Raw genomic sequence first — 18,125 nt, forward strand, 5'->3', positions numbered from 1 at the left:
TTAGGTTAGAAAATTTGGGAACAAGAAGGTCATTGGTTTTTAACATTTTACAAAAGTTTATTTCCGTTTGATGCTTTAAAAACGTGGAAAAATAATGACGCTACTAAGTAGGAAGTGTTAAGTGTACAGTTACACCATTGCTGACTGTTGGGAAGTGCAAGTACAGAGAGTACGGGTGAGGTGACCGGGCAGGAGGCCTCTTGGAAGAGGGGTCACACACACGGAGATGAGAGCATGCCTAGGGCGAGGCAGCACAGCAGAGACAGGCTGCGTGCATCCAGGGCAGATGAGACAGGCGGCTTCATCAGCGAGCGCCCTTCCGAGTGGGAATAAGAGCATCCTAGCCCAGGAAACAGTGTGGCATCTTCCAGGGATTTTAATGTAGCCCACTGTGGCTGGAGTATAGACTCATTACTGTGAATATTTTGTCATGGTTGTGTGTGTTTGTGTGTCTTTTGTGCATGTTGGTAGGTAGATTTGGAGACTAAACCATTGTAAAGAGAGTTGTAGAGTTCATAATACTTATTCCCTAAATAAGTCAACACCCATCACTTGAAAAGTAAGAGTCACAGTTACTGATTTCAGGGAAAGCATTTGGTAGTGGTTAAGACAACATTTGGGACACCCACATCTCCTATTGGAGTGCCCGGCTTTGAGTCTTGGCTCTACTCCTTATTTTAGCTTCCTGCTAATGTATACACTTGGAGGCAGCAGTTATAGCTCAAGAAGTTTTATCCCTGCAACCCATGTGGGAGACCCAGATTGGTTCCCCCACCCCTCTCTCTTTTGATTTATTTATTTATTTATTTATTTGAAAGTCAGAGTTACACAGAGAGATAGGGAGAGGCAGAGAGAGAAAGAGAGAGGTCTTCCATCCACTGGTTCACTCCCCCATTGGCTGCAACAGCCAGAGCTGCACCAATCCAAAGCTAGGAGCCAGGAGCTTTCTCCAGGTCTTCCCATGCAGGTGCAGGGGCCCAAGGACTTGGGCCATCTTCCACTGCTTTCCTGGGTCATAGCAGAGAGCTGGATCAGTAGTGCAGCAGCTGGAACTTGAACCAGCACCCATATGGGACGCCAGCACTGCAGGCAGCAGCTTTACCTGCTATGCCACAGCGCCGGACTGGGTTCCCTCTCTTGGCTGCAGCCTGTGCCAGTCCCAGCTGTGAGCATTTGGGGAAGTGAACCAACAACATAGGGGAGGTCCCCCCATCTGTGTGTCTCTGCTTTTCAAATAAATAAATTTTTAATTGAAAAAATAAAAGTACTTAAAGTAATTTTTAATTACTTTAATAAAGTGGTTCTTGATCAGGGTGCATACTAGAATCACATTAAAATCTCCTCCATTCCCTTTATTCTCTTTGTTGTTAAAAATATACAGATGACATTTACTGGTTTTAAAATACTCAGATAGCCCTGAACGGAAGAGAGGTGCTCCCCTGCCTGGGAGGAAGTACCCACTGTGAACAGAATGTGCATCTTTTCAGACCTTTTAAGCCTTTGTAAATATATGCCTGTACATCTACAAAGTAGTTTATATACATAAGATTGTGTTACACATGAGTGTGCACACACACATAATTATGCATGTTCTTTTTAAGAGTTGTGCAGTATTCTGAAACATAAACTGCTTCCTAAATTATTTACCATTGCTGAATTAATGAATATAGGTTGACTGTAAATGGCTGCTGTTACAGCACTGCATTGGGCGTCCCTGTACTCATGGGCAGAGGTTTCTTCAGGGTAAATTTCAAGAAGTTGAGTTGCTATCAACAAAGAGCAAGTTTTAAATTTCCAGATACCATCATTTTGCACCCCACCTTAAAGAAATGAACGACTAGTTTATATTCTTTCTTAAACAACTACTTATTTATATTTGAAAGGCAGAGACAGACAGAGCCATCCAGTCAGACAGACAGTTCCTATCTGCTGGTTCACTTCCCAGATACCCGTAACAGTCAGGGCTGGGTCAGGCCTAAGCTGGGAGCTGGGAGCCCAGTCCTGATTTCTTACATAGGTGCTGAGGAACCCAGCTTCTTTAGACATCCCTGCTGCCTCCCAGGGTGCACAGTAGCAGGAAACTGGAATTAGAAAGGGAGCAGGGACTTGAACTCAGGTACTCTGATAAGGGATGGAGACATCCAAGTTGAGTCTTATCCACTGTGCCAGTGCCCGCACTTAACGTACACTCTCAGCAGGCCTTCATGGTCCTGGATGTTTTTGTTTTCAGTGGAGCTCCCCTCCTCCCCATCTAATCTGCATATATACATATATGTGTGTATGTATATGTAAAAAGCAAAAGCACTTATCTTAATATAAATGGTTACATATTATAATATAAATGTATTTTAAGATATAAGTGCATTTGTATTTTAGCAAATTTTACAATGATACATTCATGGGTGCCTCATAGGCCTGCCCTACTGGAGTTCAAACTCCAGAAGGGCAGAGAGAGCCTGCTTTGTTTGCCATTTGCATCATCACTGCCTGGCCTGTGTGTGGGACAGGAAGCACAGTAAACCTGAAGCCTGGCTGTGGAGTGGGTCATTGAACCGGCCTGTACTGAGAGTACGCTTTGCATAGAGCCTGTGCTGGGAGCCGTCAGCGGGAAGTGAGAGCATGCCGCTGTTGTCCTTGGAGATCATAGGGTCTCATGAGGGAAGCAGGGAGGACTTACGGACACAGAGAGTAACTGCGCTTCCTTTTGAAGGAGTACTTGTGTAGAACCTAAGGATTTGCTGAGTTCATTTTTGCTCGCAAAGTAGGGCCAGAGCCAGAATGACTCTGTGCAGCCAGGTAAGTGTGTATCTTGGGATGTTTCGTGTTAAGCTTCTTTCAGGATTTGCTTAAATATTTTTTAATAATCTTTCAGAGATTGGGAATAGAGTGATTTGAATGATACCTTTAGAAATACCGTTGTGTGTTAACAAGTCAGTCAGAACCGTGCAGGGGTGGGGAGTGATTTCTCTGGGTGGTGGTGTTGGGCTTCACCTGATACAGACCTCAGAAGTTTAGTAGATTTAAAGCAGGCAGCCAGCCTGTTGGAGTGAGAGTTCTGTACCAACAGTGGTGAGCTGCGCTCAGCTGTTGCACAGAGGCTATTTTGCTGGTTAAAACACCAAGAACCGCTCACGTCTTGGGGTCCACTGGGTGCGAGGAGTGTGATGCTGTAGAGAACTGCTGGAACGGGGGGGTAATTGCAGTGGGAGTGTCTCCCGGCTGCACATCAGGCTGTTTCCTGTGCATTGTGACTGCCTCTAACCACTGTTTTCCTCTCCCTTCTGTCTTGGCATGCTTGCTTTCTTTTCCTGGACGTCAGGAGCAAAAGCGTATAGATGGCACCACCCGTGAGGTGAAAAAGGTTAGAAAAGCCAGAAACAGGCGCCAGGAGTGGAATATGATGGCGTATGACAAAGAGCTTAGACCCGACAACAGGTTGTCTCAGAGCGTGTGCCACGGCGCATCTTCCGAGGGATCCCTGTCCCCAGACACTAGGTGTGTGCGTGTCATAGCTGCCTCCCCTGATGCTTTCAGTATAAATCAGAAATGCACCCCTAGCTTTGGGGTTTATGTGGCCATAGAAATGGCCTATGCGTCTCTAGAAATGATTCACCTATATTTTGATTTTGAAGTAATATTTTTAAGACTGTTATTGTGCATTGGTTGCTTTGTCTGATTTTTTTTAATCTCTCTGGCTTAAATTTACTGTTCAGTTAATCTAGATGTGTTTAGTATTGATTCTGAATTTGGAATAACTGTCAATGACTTAAATTTTATTTTAATAATCAATCCTTTCTCTTTAGCTTGGGGTTTTGAATTTCATTTGTTGTTTGGTATTTAAAAATGATTGGTAGATGGTGATTAACATGAAGAAGAAATCTCTTTCTTGTCTTTTTGTTAACCTTTTGAAAAAATGATGAACAGGAGATGTGTTTGCTACTGCAGTTAACTGATGTTAGGTATTCTTATTTCAAGACAAGAATCCCATTGGGGTTTACTTTAAAAAGTTGTTAGCAATTCTTGCAGGTGTGAATGATGTGGCCACCGAATTGCATTTTCCACAAAAAGGATTCATAACAGGATCACTGCCTGCATCATCAGGAACTGACTGGTGCAGCTTTTGGTTTGATTTTCTATTTCTGATTTTATGAAGTTCTAATAATCTGTTCTTACGGTCTTCTGTAGCATTAAAAATTTGAATTCTGAATTCTTAAGATATGTGATTCAAGAATGTTCCCCAAACAGCAGCAACCGGACTTTGTGTTACAGCTGTGTCCTCCTCTTGTGTGTTTTTATCTCAGTGTGTAGACCCTAACATATAGAAGGTGCTGCCTGACTATGTGCTGAAAGACTTACTTGTTTGGTGGTTACAGTGCCTTAAATATTTTTACTCCAGAAGGTTTGTTGTCATTGGTGGGGCATGTGGCAAGTTCTAAGTAATTTTTCTGTACAAGCTGTTTTCTATTAATTGTTAAGAGTCGCTGGAGCTGGAACTGACCCCTGGCCTCCAGTTTGAATTCCATGTTGTTTATTTCTATCTGAAGTGAGAAGGATGAGACAGACTGCTGTAGTTCTTTGGGTAGGACAGCTACACAAACTTCACAGCCCCCACAAAGCTAGCCAGCATTCTAATTTTTCCCAGATAATTTAGTTATGATTGTTTGTTTATGCAAAGCTATACTTTATTTTTATCCCATACATACGGTCTGTTTTACACAGATACAGATGGGAAAATTATGATGTTTTTTAATCAACCAGTTGAATAGTATTCAATCTAACATCTGTAATTAGATTGTTCCATGTTGGGGGTAAGTTGATGATTATCAGATTATTTGGTCTTCCGCCACTCTGTTGTTTAGATATATCTTCATCTCTCTTATTTTTCAAAAAGCAAATAGGATTGTAAGTTTTATTGCTTCAGAGTTTTCTTTTGTCTCATACCATTCTCTTGTCCTCTCATTATTTGTATGCAGTGTGTATTAATAGGGAGATTATAGTCTATCATAGTACTTGAAATGTGTCCCTTAAATTAATTTAGAAGTTTTTAAAAAATATTTTATTTATTTGAAAGGCAAAGTTACAGAGAGAGGGAGAGACAGAGAGACAGAGAGAGAGATCGTCCATCCTCTGGTTTACTCCCCAAATGGCTGCAACAGCTTTAATTGGGCCAATCTGAAGCCAGGAGCCTGGAAACTCTATCCAGGTCTGTCACATGGGTGGTGAGGGCCCAAGCACTTGGGCACCCTCTGTTGTCTTACTAGACACATTAACAGGGAGTTGAATCAGAAGCAGAGCAGCTGGGCTCGAACTGGTGCCCATATGGTGTCACAGGTGATGGCTCAACCCACTACACCACTATGCCAACCCCTTTAATTTTACCAACACATGCCACTTCTTTCTTTTTATAAAATAAGATGTGTTTATTATATCTGGAAGTTATAGAACACATTAAATAAAATATTATCCATAGTCTTACCATCCAGAGAAATCATTGCATCACCGTCTACATTTTAGTTACTACATAGTCTTTCTGTACATGTGTTTTCCTCTTTTATAAAATGGGAATTGTGCTATTAAATTTTTATTTCTTTTGACTTTTTATTTCTTTTTAAAAATGTATTTATTCATTTGAAAGGCAAAACAGAGAGAGAAAAGGAATATCATTTATCCTTAGGTTCACTTCCCAAATGTCTGCAACAGCCAGGACTGGGCCAAGCTGAAGCCAGGAGCCTGGAAGTCCACCTGGGTCTCCCAAGTGGGTGACAGGGACTCAAGTACTTTAGCCATCATCTGCTGCCTTCCTAGGCACTTTAGCAGGACACTAGATCAGAGGCACAGCAGCCAGGACTAGACTTGGCACTCTGATATGGAATGCTGGCATCCCAAGTGGTAGCTTAACTTGCTGCACCACAATGCTGGCCCCATAGTTCATGTTGAAAGTATTTAGAAACATATTTTTAATGGTTGTACATATTTTTTAAGATTTATTTATTTATTTATTTGAAAGTCAGTTACACAAAGAGAAGAGAGGCAGAGAGAGAGGTCTTCCATCTGATGATTCACTCCCCAGTTGGCTGCAACAGCCAGAGCTGCGCCGATCCAAAGCCAGGAGCCAGGAGCTTCCTCTGGGTCTCTCACATGGGTGCAGGGGCCCAAGGACTTGGGCCATCTTCTACTGCTTTCCCAGGTCACAGCAGAGAGCTAGATCAGAAGTGGAGCAGCCGAGTCTCGAACCAGCGCCCGTATGGGATGCTGGTGCTTCAGATCAGGGTGTTAACCCACTGCACCACAGCACCAACCCCATACATATTTTTCATGATTGTATGTATCCTCTCATCTGTGTGCATTTAAGATACTGAGAATGGGGATTCTTATTGTGACTTAGAAGGTTAAACCACTGCCTGCAGTTCTGGCACCCCATTTGGGCACTGGTGTGTCCTGGCTGCTCCACTTCTTATCCAGCTCCCTGCTGGTGTGCCTGGGAGGGCAGAGGAGGAATGGCCCAAATCTGGACGTAGTTCCTGGCTCCTGGCTTTGGTCTGGCCCAGCCTTGGCCATTGTGGCCATTTGAGGAATGAACCAGCAGATGGAGGATCTCTCTCTGTGTCTCTCTGTCTCTCTCTTACTCTGCCTTTCAAATAAAATAAAGCCTTTAAAAAAAATATTGAGGGGAATTTAAGTATCAAACTTCATGGCACATCAATAAATCCCTCGTGTAAGTAATATACTCCAATCCTGTGATCTTCGATCTGTGCTGCTGTGCATGCCCCCCCCCGCCCCCTCCGCCCCCCCGATGGTTAGGAATGGGTTGGCTCTTAAGCATGAACTAGGGTTGAGGATGAGGAAGTGTTGCCCCCTGGGTCACCAGCCCTCTTTCTGTGTTACTCTTGCTTCTCCATGCCCAACTGTCCTTTTTTCTCATCGGACCCTGGGCCCTGTTACAGCTCTCAGACAGTCTCTGCCTGTCTACCTGAAAGACCCTAACAGATGTATTGTGGTCACCCATTGAATCCCCAGTAGATACAGTCAGTCCCCCTACATCCATGGCTTCTGCAGCCCTGAAGTCAGCCAACCAAGACGGGAACACGTAGTTAGGCTGTGATGGATGTGTCCATCCTAAACACGTACAGCCATTTTTCTTGCCGTTACTCCCAGAAAAACATTGTAACAGCAATTTGCATTGCATTAGGTGTCTTTCAAGTCATCTAGAGCTGATTTAAGATATGTGGGAGGGCATGTGTAGGGTCCGTGCAAATACTGTGCCATTTCATGGGAGGACTTCAGCACTTGTGGGTTCTGTCTCTCTGGGAGTCCCCCACAGGTGTTGAGGTGCAACCACACTTATTTCTGCCTGTTGTGGTCTTATCTGCACCCCTGAATTTCTTCTGCAACAGGCAATTCCTGGTCATCACGTAGCAGCAGGATCGCCAATCCGCTCCACGCTGGCCTGGTGCCTGTGCTGACTTCTGCCAGCAGTGCCCCTCCTCCCCACCTGGCTTCCTCACTCCTGGGCTGTCCACCCCAACCCCAGCCTCCCGATGGCCTGCCCTCTGCAAAGCTCTTCTGATTCTGCCTCTTCCTTTCCTTCCATGCTCATCCCGGCCACCCTGTTTTCTGGGCCCCCAGCCGCCCAGTGTCGTCAAGCTGCCTTGCAAGGGCAGCACTCTGCGCTGCACAAGGTGGCAGCTTCCTGCGCCTGCTCTGGGCAGACTCATTGCCCCTGGGGCGGGACGCCTCTGCTACACAGTTGCACACAGTCAAGTGCCTGTGACCAGTGGCGACCAAGTTTTAGGTATTTACATTTTAAGCATCTGCTAAATCTTAGTACAGGTCAGGTTCTTCCCTTGTTAAAAACGCTCCTGACTCACTCGCTAGCAGCCGGCACAGTTGGAAAGGCATAATGGCATGCACACGTACTGCCAAGCGCATCCTGCACTTGGGAAGCCTTCCTGAGTTAGTGGTTGTCACTGCTCTGTGGCCAGGGAGGGAAAGGGCGGGCGCAGCATCTTGTCCTGTAGCTCCGTCCCGGTGCCCCAGGCCAGCGGAGCTGCGGTCTGAAATCCAGACACGGAGACTCAGCTCTCTCTACCCCCCCCTCCACATCCCCAATGTGTGTTTGCCTGTTTCCTTCAGAGAGAGAAACACAAGCTGAATCCTCCCCGAAACCGGCAAGTGCACGTGAGGAAAGTCAGAACGAGAAGAGAAGAGTGGGAGAGAAGGAAAATGGGCATTGAGTTTATGAGTGACGCAAAGAGACTGGAGCAGGCAGGGAGCGCGGAGGAGGACAGAGTACCCGGAGGGTTTGTCCTTTTGCTTTCTTTGGGTTCCCAGCCTTGGCCAACCCCTGCTTCAGCTGTCCTGAGAGGGTGTGCAGGCCCTGTGTGTCCTGTAATCCGGTGGGTGTGCGTGACTGTCACTGTGTGCCACTAACACCTGCAGCTGCCACTCACGCAACTCCTTGTCTCCTCCCAGGGCTGCGGTGGGCGTCCAGCACCCAGTGCCCAGCACCTCTCTCAACTCCTCTCCACTCACTAACCAAGGTCTCCTTTCCTTCCAGAGGTCACACTCCGCTGAGCCCTCCTAGCAGATGAGGCCTTTCCATGCTGCACTGGCTTGCTGCTTTCTCCTTTGGTTCAGTGCATTTCTTCCTTTGATAATAAATGCAATTCACTTGATTGAGCTCTTTCTTTTTCTGTCCTTCCTGTTAATATTTATCCCGTCCACCTACCATTTTCTGTCTTCTAATTATATGCTGTCAGTTTCTTTGCCACAGAACGCCTGTCTTAGATGCTGTTTCTAAATGAAGTGGACTTTGCCTTGTAGCCTTCTTTCTTAGAGAAGTCTGCTGAGATCTTGTGTAAGCAGGGCCCTCTGTTGCCTGCCTGCCCGCCCGTCTGCTGACTTGTTCACTTCAAAGCTGCGAATCTGACTCCATGTAACACTGGGCTTGCTGCTAAAATAGTAATTACACCGCTGCTCAGAAGCTCTCACGGGGCCAGGCCTAGTTGGCAGTAAAGGAATAAGTGTTGGCTTTTATGCATTGGCAACGTTATGATTCAGATGTACTCTGCTGTCTGCAAGGGGGGTTTTTTCCTTGCTTAATTTACAAGTCTCCCACCCCTGTCTCTTGAATGCCAGGTCTCACGCATCGGATGTCACGGATTACTCTTACCCGGCCACTCCCAATCATTCTCTACACCCCCAGCCGGTGACCCCGTCCTACGCAGCTGGTGATGCAGCACCACATGGGCCCGCAACCCAGGCCCCCGAGCACGAGTACCGGCCCCCCTCAGCCTCGGCCAGGCACATGGCCCTCAACAGACCTCAGCAGCCGCCGCCCCCGCCGCCCCCACAGGCCCCAGAGGGGTCGCAGGCCTCGGCACCGATGGCTCCAGCAGATTTCGGGTGAATCAGTGCTCCTTATGCTCTGGTTATGCTCCCTCTGGCATTGGAGTCTTGCTGTAGGTGGTGCAGGGATTTTTAGCTTTGATGGTTTGGATGCCAGAATAAAGTCAAGAATGATTGGCTGTGGATTCTGTCAGGCAGAACAAAATCCTGTGTGGACTGAAGCAGGTACAGCATCGAGCAGCTCCCCCTTTCTTTTTTCATCACAGTGCAACCTCAGGGTGACGTCTGTGTGTGCAGAGGGTCGTGTGTCTGGGTGGGTCTCCGAGGCAAGGCCGTGAGGAAGGATGGGACCCTGATCTTTGGCCCTGTTCCACCCTCAAGTTTCTTTACATGTCTTGGGTGCCTCACAGACAGTTCTTAGCCCATGTGAGGTGAACATATTGTGCAGGCCCCTGCAGTCTGCTGTCTTGACCGCTTGGCACCCAGGTATCAGTACTGCCCCCAGCCCCTCCTGTTCCCACCTTTCAGGTGGAATTCAAACACCTGCTACAGGAGACTTTGATGTTCAAGTTCCTGGATGTGAGCACACACCTCTGTTTAATGGGCTGTTTTCGGCATTCTCTTTTGGCTTAACCGAAGTCTCAAGAGCAGTGCCCTCCAAATTGTGCCTAGGACGGTTGCATCTGTACCCCCACTGCCCCGAGTGTTCTTCAGCCTGGTGTGTTGTGGACCCTCTGCCCAGGGCAAGCCCCTGAGCCTTCCCGGGCTTTACTGCTCGACACACAGTCCTAGCTGCCTCCCATCTTTCGGCTCTCCTTAAATCAGGATTCCCAGGGGAGCATTCTGAGGCTTCTGCACTCAGGCAGAAAGGGTCTGGGGTCCAGTTGGTTTGGCAAACCCTTAGCTGGATAGGATTCAGCAGATTTCTTGGCACTGGGGCTCTGCAAAACATTGGTAGTCTGTAGGGCACATGGCCATGGGGGTTTCCGTGGGGCTGGGCTCGAGAGTGTGAAATGTTCCCAGTCTGCGTGGTCACAGAACCCTTGCAGGCCAGGTTTGGGAGCCACACTCCTCTGAGATGCCTGGGATACAGGGTGACTGGGGTTGCAGTTTGGCCATCTGTAGTCAACTGCTTCATTCTGGAATAAAGTAGAAGGTTTGGCATCCTGTTGCAGTGAACACTGTCGACCTCTGAAAACGACAGACCCACAGCATGGATGTGTGCCTCCCAGGGGGGATTTCAGACCCACTGACCCGCATGTGTCACGCCCGGGGCAGCCTGTCTGGGCGCAGTAGCATTGAGAGGAAGTGACCCTCCACTGTCACTCTGCTGACTCCGTGTCTCCTCTCTCTATCAGGATGCTCCCAGCGCAGATAATAGAATATTACAACCCGTCAGGACCACCTCCGCCGCCGCCTCCACCCATGATTCCTTCAGCACAAACTGCCTTTGTCAGCCCCCTCCAGATCCCCATGCAGCCCCCATTTCCTGCCTCAGCTGGCTCCACATACTCAGCTCCTCCTCATCCACCTGCCGCAGGGCTCCTGGTCACAGCGCCACCTCCCCCCGGCCCGCCCCCTCCCCCACCGGGCCCCCCTGGCCCTGGCTCCTCTCTGTCGTCTTCCCCGATGCACGGCCCCCCAGTGGCTGAGGCAAAGCGTCCAGAGCCTGCGCAGCCGCCCATCAGCGATGCGCGAAGCGACCTCCTTGCTGCTATTCGGATGGGTAAGTGCGACAGTCCCTTCCAGGAAGAGACTTCTCCAGGTCCCTCGTCCAACAGTGAGCGAGCACAGAGCTGCAGCCCAGGGCCTGGCGTTAATGATTCCCTTTGCAGCACAGCTGTGATGGTGCTGCCTCTGCCTTCGAATCTGGCCTGTGGCACACCGCCCCCTTCCCACCCCAAAGACTCCTGTGTCCTCTGTGAGTCTTGACCACCATTGGCACGCTTTGATTTTGTCAGGGAAAGAAGTCCCTGAGATGCGATACTTCCTGGGTGTGTGTCCAGAGCAAAGGACATTTGATGAAACGTAACTACTAGTGTCATGACCCATCCTTTGTTGGTTGTTGAATTAGGGGGAAATTTTTTCCATTTGTAGGTAGATTGGGTCTGTTGATAAAATCTGAAAAATATCTGTAGGCTAGGTATGCCACCTGGCCTCAAGTGATCCAGAGAGAACGTGTGTGTGCGTGTAAGAGGGACAGAGGAGGAGACCAGACGACACATAGGGTCAGATGTGACCAGTTGGGGGACCCAGGCACTGGGGATATGGAAATGTTTTTCTGTCTTATAGATAGTCCATAAATCTGAAATGACTGCAAAAGAGATAGCTTAAAAGTGAACATGTGTCTTCTTTTGTTACTAAGCAAGAGAGTAGATGATTTTATTATATCTATTTTCAATAGCAGTTGTTAAAACAGAGCTTTCTCAGTTACTCTTGCATGTTAGCTGGGAACTGTTAATGTACTGTGTCTCCATGTCTTTAGTCCCATGTTGTGGGAAGATAGACACACTCTTCCTGATGCCACTAGCCACATACCATGTGTAAAAGTTACAAGATCTCCATGTGACTGGTTGCCACCTCATAGACCAGTGTGGCTCTAGAATTTTTTAAGGTGTCCATGTGCACTGAAGTTATAACTCATTTTTATTATTTCAGCACATTACTTTGTCATAAAAACATTATGACTTGCACTGCACATTACTTTTTCTTTTCTTTCTTCTTTTTTTTTTTTTCTTTTGACAGGCAGAGTTAGACAGTGAGAGAGAGAGAGAGAGAGAGAAAGGTCTTCCTTTTTTTTCCATTGGTTCACCCCCCAAGTGGCCGCCATGGCCAGCATGTTGCGGCTGGTGCACTGCCGATCCAAAGCCAGGAGCCAGGTGCTTCTCCTGATCTCCCATGCGGGTGCAGGGCCCAAGGACCTGGGCCATCCTCCACTGCACTCCCAGGCCACAGCAGAGAGCTGGATTGGAAGAGGAGCAACCGGAACAGAATCCAGCAAACGGGACTAGAACCCGGGGTGCTAGCACCGCAGGCGGAGGATTAGAAAGTCACAGTTACACAGAAAGAGGAGAGGCAGAGAGAGAGAGGTCTTCCATCCACTGGTTCACTCCCCAGATGGCCGCAATGACTGGAGCTGCACCGATCCGAAGCCAGGAGCTAGGAGCTTCTTCTGGGTCTCCCACATGGGTGCAGGGGCCCAAGGACTTGGGCCATCTTCTACTGCTTTCCCAGGCTGTAGCAGAGAACTGGATCGGAAGTGAAGCAGCCAGGTCTCGAACTGGCACCCATATGGGGTGGCGGCACTGCAGGCAGCAGCTTTACCTGCTACGCCACAGCGCCGCCCCGCACTGCACATTTTTTGAGGGGAGCATTAAACTTCTTAATATTCCCTGAGCTTGCCGCCTCTTCAGTTTCCAGAACTTTCTCCGTAGCGCCGTTAGAAAAACACGGTCCAGCAGGTGTTCACATTTAGCTTTCCTTCCCTGGGCCTGAGCAGGGGGATTTGATTCTCAATCTCGTGTGTGGCTGCAGGAATTCAGCTGAAGAAGGTGCAGGAGCAGCGGGAGCAGGAGGCCAAGCGGGAGCCCATTGGGGACGACGTGGCCACCATCCTGTCCAGACGCATTGCCGTGGAGTACAGCGACTCCGACGACGACTCGGAGTTTGACGAGAACGACTGGTCCGACTGAGGCCGAGCAGGCGGCCGCAGGTTGCAAGTGTCAGGAGGGTTGTACGTGGGCTCAGCACCCCAGTAGTGGTGTGATAATCCTGTAGCTTAGCACCTTTTGTATTCACAATGTGGTATTGCTTCTGCACATCCAACAATTCCAGGTTTTTTCAGTATTTACTGTGTAATACTTAAGTGCCACTACACATAGCAAATCTTGCTGCACACGAGGAAATACGCTGTAACTATTGCATTGTCCTCAAAACAGCACCTTGCTTCCCCTCGGCCGTGAAAGTATTTAGTGCAGTTTGGGTTTACTCTCTATCGATCCTTACAGTTCTGCAGACTTGCTGTGTGTTTGTGAAACTGCCTGGCTTTGGGTCTTGGCAAGATTAATGACTGTGTGTCAGTGTGATGTCTTCCAATCAGTAAGTGATATTGTTTTCCATCCAGGGATTTTTTTTCCCTTTCTTTGTAAAAATGTGTTTCCAAAGTTGGTTCTGCAGGGAAGGGTTTAGCAACACAGAAGAACCAAATATTTCTGCCTCCAGTTTCTCTGCTTGGCGGCCCCTGACTGAATTTGAATGCTCCATTGAGTACTCTCATTGCCTTTGCACACGCTTGTCAGACGTGGAATCGGAAGGGCCCTCTCGGGGCAGGCCCCCCGGCATTTGCCTGGTCAGTGCTTGTTGATGATCTTTGTGCAAGGATTCAGCAGCTCCGTCAGGGTAAAGGATCTGGGTGCTTTCTCCTTCGAGGGGCCTGTCAGGATGCCAGTCAGAACACTGGCCAGCCCTCACAGTCCAGGAGCCCGCTGGCTGGGACAGCTGCGAGTGTGCAGGAGCTGCCCAGTGCGGCCCAGGGTGCAGCGCCCCTCCTGCCCCCTTTCCGGGTTAGCTGTGACCTAAGTGTGGTGGCCAGGGTTCGTGGCTCCTCCTCCACGCACAAAGAGAGGGCGTCAGATGGCACCTCGCTCCACTGTCTGGATCTGCAAAGCTCAGGTCTGGGTGAAAGGAGATGCTAACAGCTATTTCTTCACTTCTCTCGGTGCTGTGGCCAGATTAGGGATCAGTCCCATGAGCAGGGCATTCGCCCCACCCTAGAAGCACGTAGTTCTCTCGTCTCACACTCGTGGTGTCCGATTTTAAGTCACCCCTCACTAGATCACCATGCTTAGACCTTGGCCGAGGCGCAGTCCTTGGCTTCCACCTCTGCCCTCCCCGTATGCCTAATCCTAGAGATGGGGCTCACTTTCCTGGCTAAGGTAGGCTGTTGGGGAGCTCAAGAACAAAAGAACAGGAGCTTGTATTCTGTGATTCTGGGAGAAGGATAACTACTTGCTTAGAATCAGCGAGTGCCCCAGGCATTGGCTATAGATTGGCCTTCGCAGATATGCTAAGATACCAGACTCACTGAGGAAATCTCGCGTCCCAGAATCAATCAGGTGGTGGTGATTAGAGAAGCCCCATGATGAGGAAGGGAGCAACCTTGGGCTAGAAACAGAGCTGCGGCATGGATGGTAGGAATGGAGATAGGGCAGTGATCCGTGGACTGTGGTCCGTGGGTTCTGAGAAGCCCATCAGCTGTGTGCTCACAGCTGTGTGTCTGTGAGTGACAGCTGTCTGGCTGGTGGTGGCCACCGTGTGAGGATGGATCTTGGAGCTCTGAGAAACCGCGTGTCCTCATCGCTCTCGCAAGGCCAGCCTCCCCTCAGGTGCGTCCAGGTCTGCCCGGTGGAATCAGCTGTCTGTCACTGGCTTCCTGAGCCGCTCTTCTCCAGGAGGGCCACCATTTGGCGGCCACTGGGATTTTCTTGAATATAAGTAATAGCTGTAAGTTTCTTAATTTCCTTTTTTTTCTTTTCAGTGGGGGGGAGGGTGCAGATGTAGAGGCCTATTGGGTTGGCATTATTCTTGGGACTCTGACCATTTTTAAAGTCTTATTTTGTCTTTGTTGTAATAGTTCACGTTTTTAGCCATGTTTGCGATGAGAGTTCCCTGCATAGTTCTGGAACTTATAATTTCTAATACTTTTTCATTTTGTTTGGCCCTTCTGGAGAGAGCACTGTCCATGTGAGGATTTCTCCTATTCATATCCTGTTACAATAAAATTAGTGGCACTTTATCCAGGATAGTCCTGAGCCTATTCACTATTAGTGTCTCAGTTGTAGTTTAATCACCAAGTTATTTTCAACTTGATTTTAGGACTAGTGGAAAAGTTTTTGCCCTGTTGTATTCTATAAATTTTAAAAGAATGGGAAAATGACTAACATCCAGATTTGTTTTTTTTAGAGTATTTTTTAGCAAACCTGATTTATTTTAAAATTAAAATCCAGACTTTCTATTAAGGTGTTGCATGAAAGAAAAAAGTTAAGATTTTGAGTTTTCAAGTCTTCATTTTCAAAAAACTATTTACCAAAACAAGTGGAGAACATTTAAAAGCACACTTCATTTCTATAAATTTTGCATTTTAAATTATAGTGTAAACTGTAAGGTTGTTTTAAATTATCTGCAGTTTTATTTCTCCGTGTGCATTTTAGTTGCATTTCCCATAAGTTTCCCTGATAGCATAGATTGGGCAAAGAGGATGCAGCAGTGGCCCACATGGTACCACGTAGTACCACACAGCTATGTGGTTGAGCAGAAGACAAGTGTTTTGCCTTGTTAGCCCCAAACCATAAGATTTTGCACCCTTATGTTTTTCTTCACTAAGGATACTATTATAAAATTAACATTTTCATTTCAGTAAATTTTTAGAACACCAAAATATTTTCTGAGCACCAAGTGGCTAGGTTGTTAAAGTTTTGTTAATAATTTGCAACTGAAATACATGATACATTTTAATCCATTAAAGACTAGTGGGACTGTATCAGCCAGAGTAGCAGTAATTTTCGTTTTATAAATCAAGAGTATCTGTCATTGCAGTATTACCAATGCTGATGTAAATGGAATTTAAAGTGGTATTAAAAGAGAAATTCCTGTTAAACAATTTTTATCTGTTTGTATATCTTACTATAGATTATGTACAAGTAACATCTAAATAAAATTACACTTTTAACCCTAAAAGGTTTTGCTGATTTACAGCGGTGTGCGTTTGACCCCTTCGCGGGAGGAGCCCACACTGAGACGTGAGAGCCGCTGGAGCAGCGCTCTGGTGGTCAGACGGGAGAAGCCCGAAGGCTGCGCGTCCCCGCCTTCGAGGCTCCGCCTCGGCAGTGACAGACCAGAGCCTTTGTTATTTTCATGAAGTCCTTAGAATAATTCTTAAATGGGTATTCTGTTTCATATGGGAGAACACTTCAGTGATGCAATTACTCACCCAGGAACCTTGCTAGACCTGGACCCGGGGCAGAATTGACGTGGGGCGCGGTGGAAGTGGGCCCTGGGCAGGGGTGTGGCTGCCTGGGGAAGCCGGCCCGGAGTGCAGGTGCCTGGACAGTGGCTGTGGCGGCGCTGGGTGCATGTGCAGGGCGCCCTCCGGCATGGCTTCGTCACGCAATCAGCCGATACCCCATTCTTCCTGTAGCTTCCACCTAGGCCGTGTGTTTTGTAGTCACTGCCCAGTGGGTGCCAGTCTACCCAGAAGCAAGCAGCCGCTCATTGACTGGTAAGCTGAATGGATGGATTTCGAAGTTGTGCGTTTAACAAATGGTAAATTACATGCAACTTTTAAATGCATGCCGAGTTCTACCAGGTACCTCATCCATGTTTCCTCCGTATCAGCGCTTGTCAGGGCGTGTGGGGCACTCTCTCTCTTTGGAGGAAGTTTGCCCATCGGCCTGCGCTCAGTGAGGCGGGCTCAGGGCCTGTCATTTACTCCAGGTGTGATCCTGCCTGGGAGCCGACAGAGACTAACTGTCCCTTTATAGGGACATTTCTTCAACAGACATTGGAGGGCCCGGTATGAGCAGAATGGCACGAATATGGGTCACGTGGTCAGGAGTGCCTCGCATCGGGCTGACACTCGGGGAATGCGAGCTGTGGCTTTCCCTGCAGGTCACCAGGCCTTGCGCTCGTGGGCTGCCTGTCAGTCAGAAAAGAGACTCTCGGTGTTCTCAGCTCAGTGGCTTTGGTCGTGTGCATGTGGGAGGTGAGGCAGGGTGTGCCCATTCTAGCCTCTGGGCGAGGGAAGTTGGCATCCAAGAATGAACAAAGTTAGCCAGGGACCAAGGGACGGGGAAGGAGTTTCCATAGAGGAGCAGCAGTTTATTCCCTAAGGCGGGAAAGGGAGTGGACCGTGATAATGGAAGTCAAGGATTAGTGGGTGGGAGGATGGAGGGGAAGACGTTGCCCAGTGACTGTGGACAGGGCTCCTTTTTGAGCCAGCAAGTGTCTAGAAAAATCTCTGGGTATTTGTAGCCAATTGGTGTTGACGGTCTCCTGTCTGGAACAGCGCTAATGCTGCATTTGTGGTAAGGAAGGGGATGTTTTACTCAGATATTTGTTTCTGTTTACAGTGCATCGGTTGCTAAGCTAACTCCCTAACATTAAAGACAGGGAAAAGACCATCTCTTGTATTGCTGGGGACTCAAAGATTGATGCCTTAACTGTGAATTTTCAAACGAAGCTCTTTTTCTTCCACAGTGGGTATTCAGGAGTAGGGAAATCTCCCTCTCCCTTAACATTTGCTATGGAAAAAAAAAAAAAAAAGTGTACAAGAAAGTTGTTCAGAAAATGCGTGTATGCCTGTATCTATCCACCCACTCATTCTTTATCCACTTAAGAGTAACTTGGAATACATCTCAAGCCTGGATACTTCAGTATATATGAATATCAGGGTTCAGTGGTTTTAAGGGAAAATGTAGCGTGAAGCACATCTTTGAGCCAACCATTGGGAATTTTGCAAGTGCCTGCACTCATGAAGTACAAATCACACCCAGATGGGCAGCACCACCAGGGCCTCGGCGAGTCTCCTGCTGCCTTGCCTGGTCCGTTCTCCCTGATCCCAGCCTTCTTTTTCTCCATAAGATTGAGTGTAATCTATTCTGGGACCTCATATAACTGGAATAAAACAGTATGTGCTGTTCTGCATTAGGCTTCTTTCAGGGTAATGATTTTGAAATTCATTCCTGTCCTTGAATCTATCGACAGCTCATTCCTTGTTATCT

At 47.8% G+C, this 18,125-nt stretch overlaps 1 protein-coding gene across 15 annotated transcripts in view; it reads left to right on the forward strand.

Moving 5' to 3' along the window:
- WASF3 (WASP family member 3) overlaps window positions 1-16,083 on the forward strand; it is a 135,228-nt gene extending 119,145 nt beyond the window's left edge. For 13 of the 15 annotated variants that reach the window (XM_070049193.1, XM_017343455.3, XM_051850739.2 and 10 more), the window contains 4 exons: window positions 3,320-3,495; window positions 9,139-9,405; window positions 10,707-11,074; window positions 12,883-16,083. In XM_070049193.1, coding sequence (XP_069905294.1) covers window positions 3,320-3,495; window positions 9,139-9,405; window positions 10,707-11,074; window positions 12,883-13,040 — 969 coding nt within the window. In that variant the 3' untranslated portion in view covers window positions 13,041-16,083. Of the gene's footprint in view, window positions 1-3,319; window positions 3,496-8,133; window positions 8,301-9,138; window positions 9,406-10,706; window positions 11,075-12,882 lie in introns of all 15 variants that reach the window. The other 2 variants (XM_070049198.1, XM_017343458.3) reach the window with 1 other exon arrangement.
- The last annotated feature ends 2,042 nt before the right edge of the window (window positions 16,084-18,125 follow it).

This window comes from Oryctolagus cuniculus, chromosome 9 (assembly GCF_964237555.1).
Source record: "Oryctolagus cuniculus chromosome 9, mOryCun1.1, whole genome shotgun sequence".
NCBI classification, from domain to species: Eukaryota; Metazoa; Chordata; class Mammalia; order Lagomorpha; family Leporidae; genus Oryctolagus; species Oryctolagus cuniculus.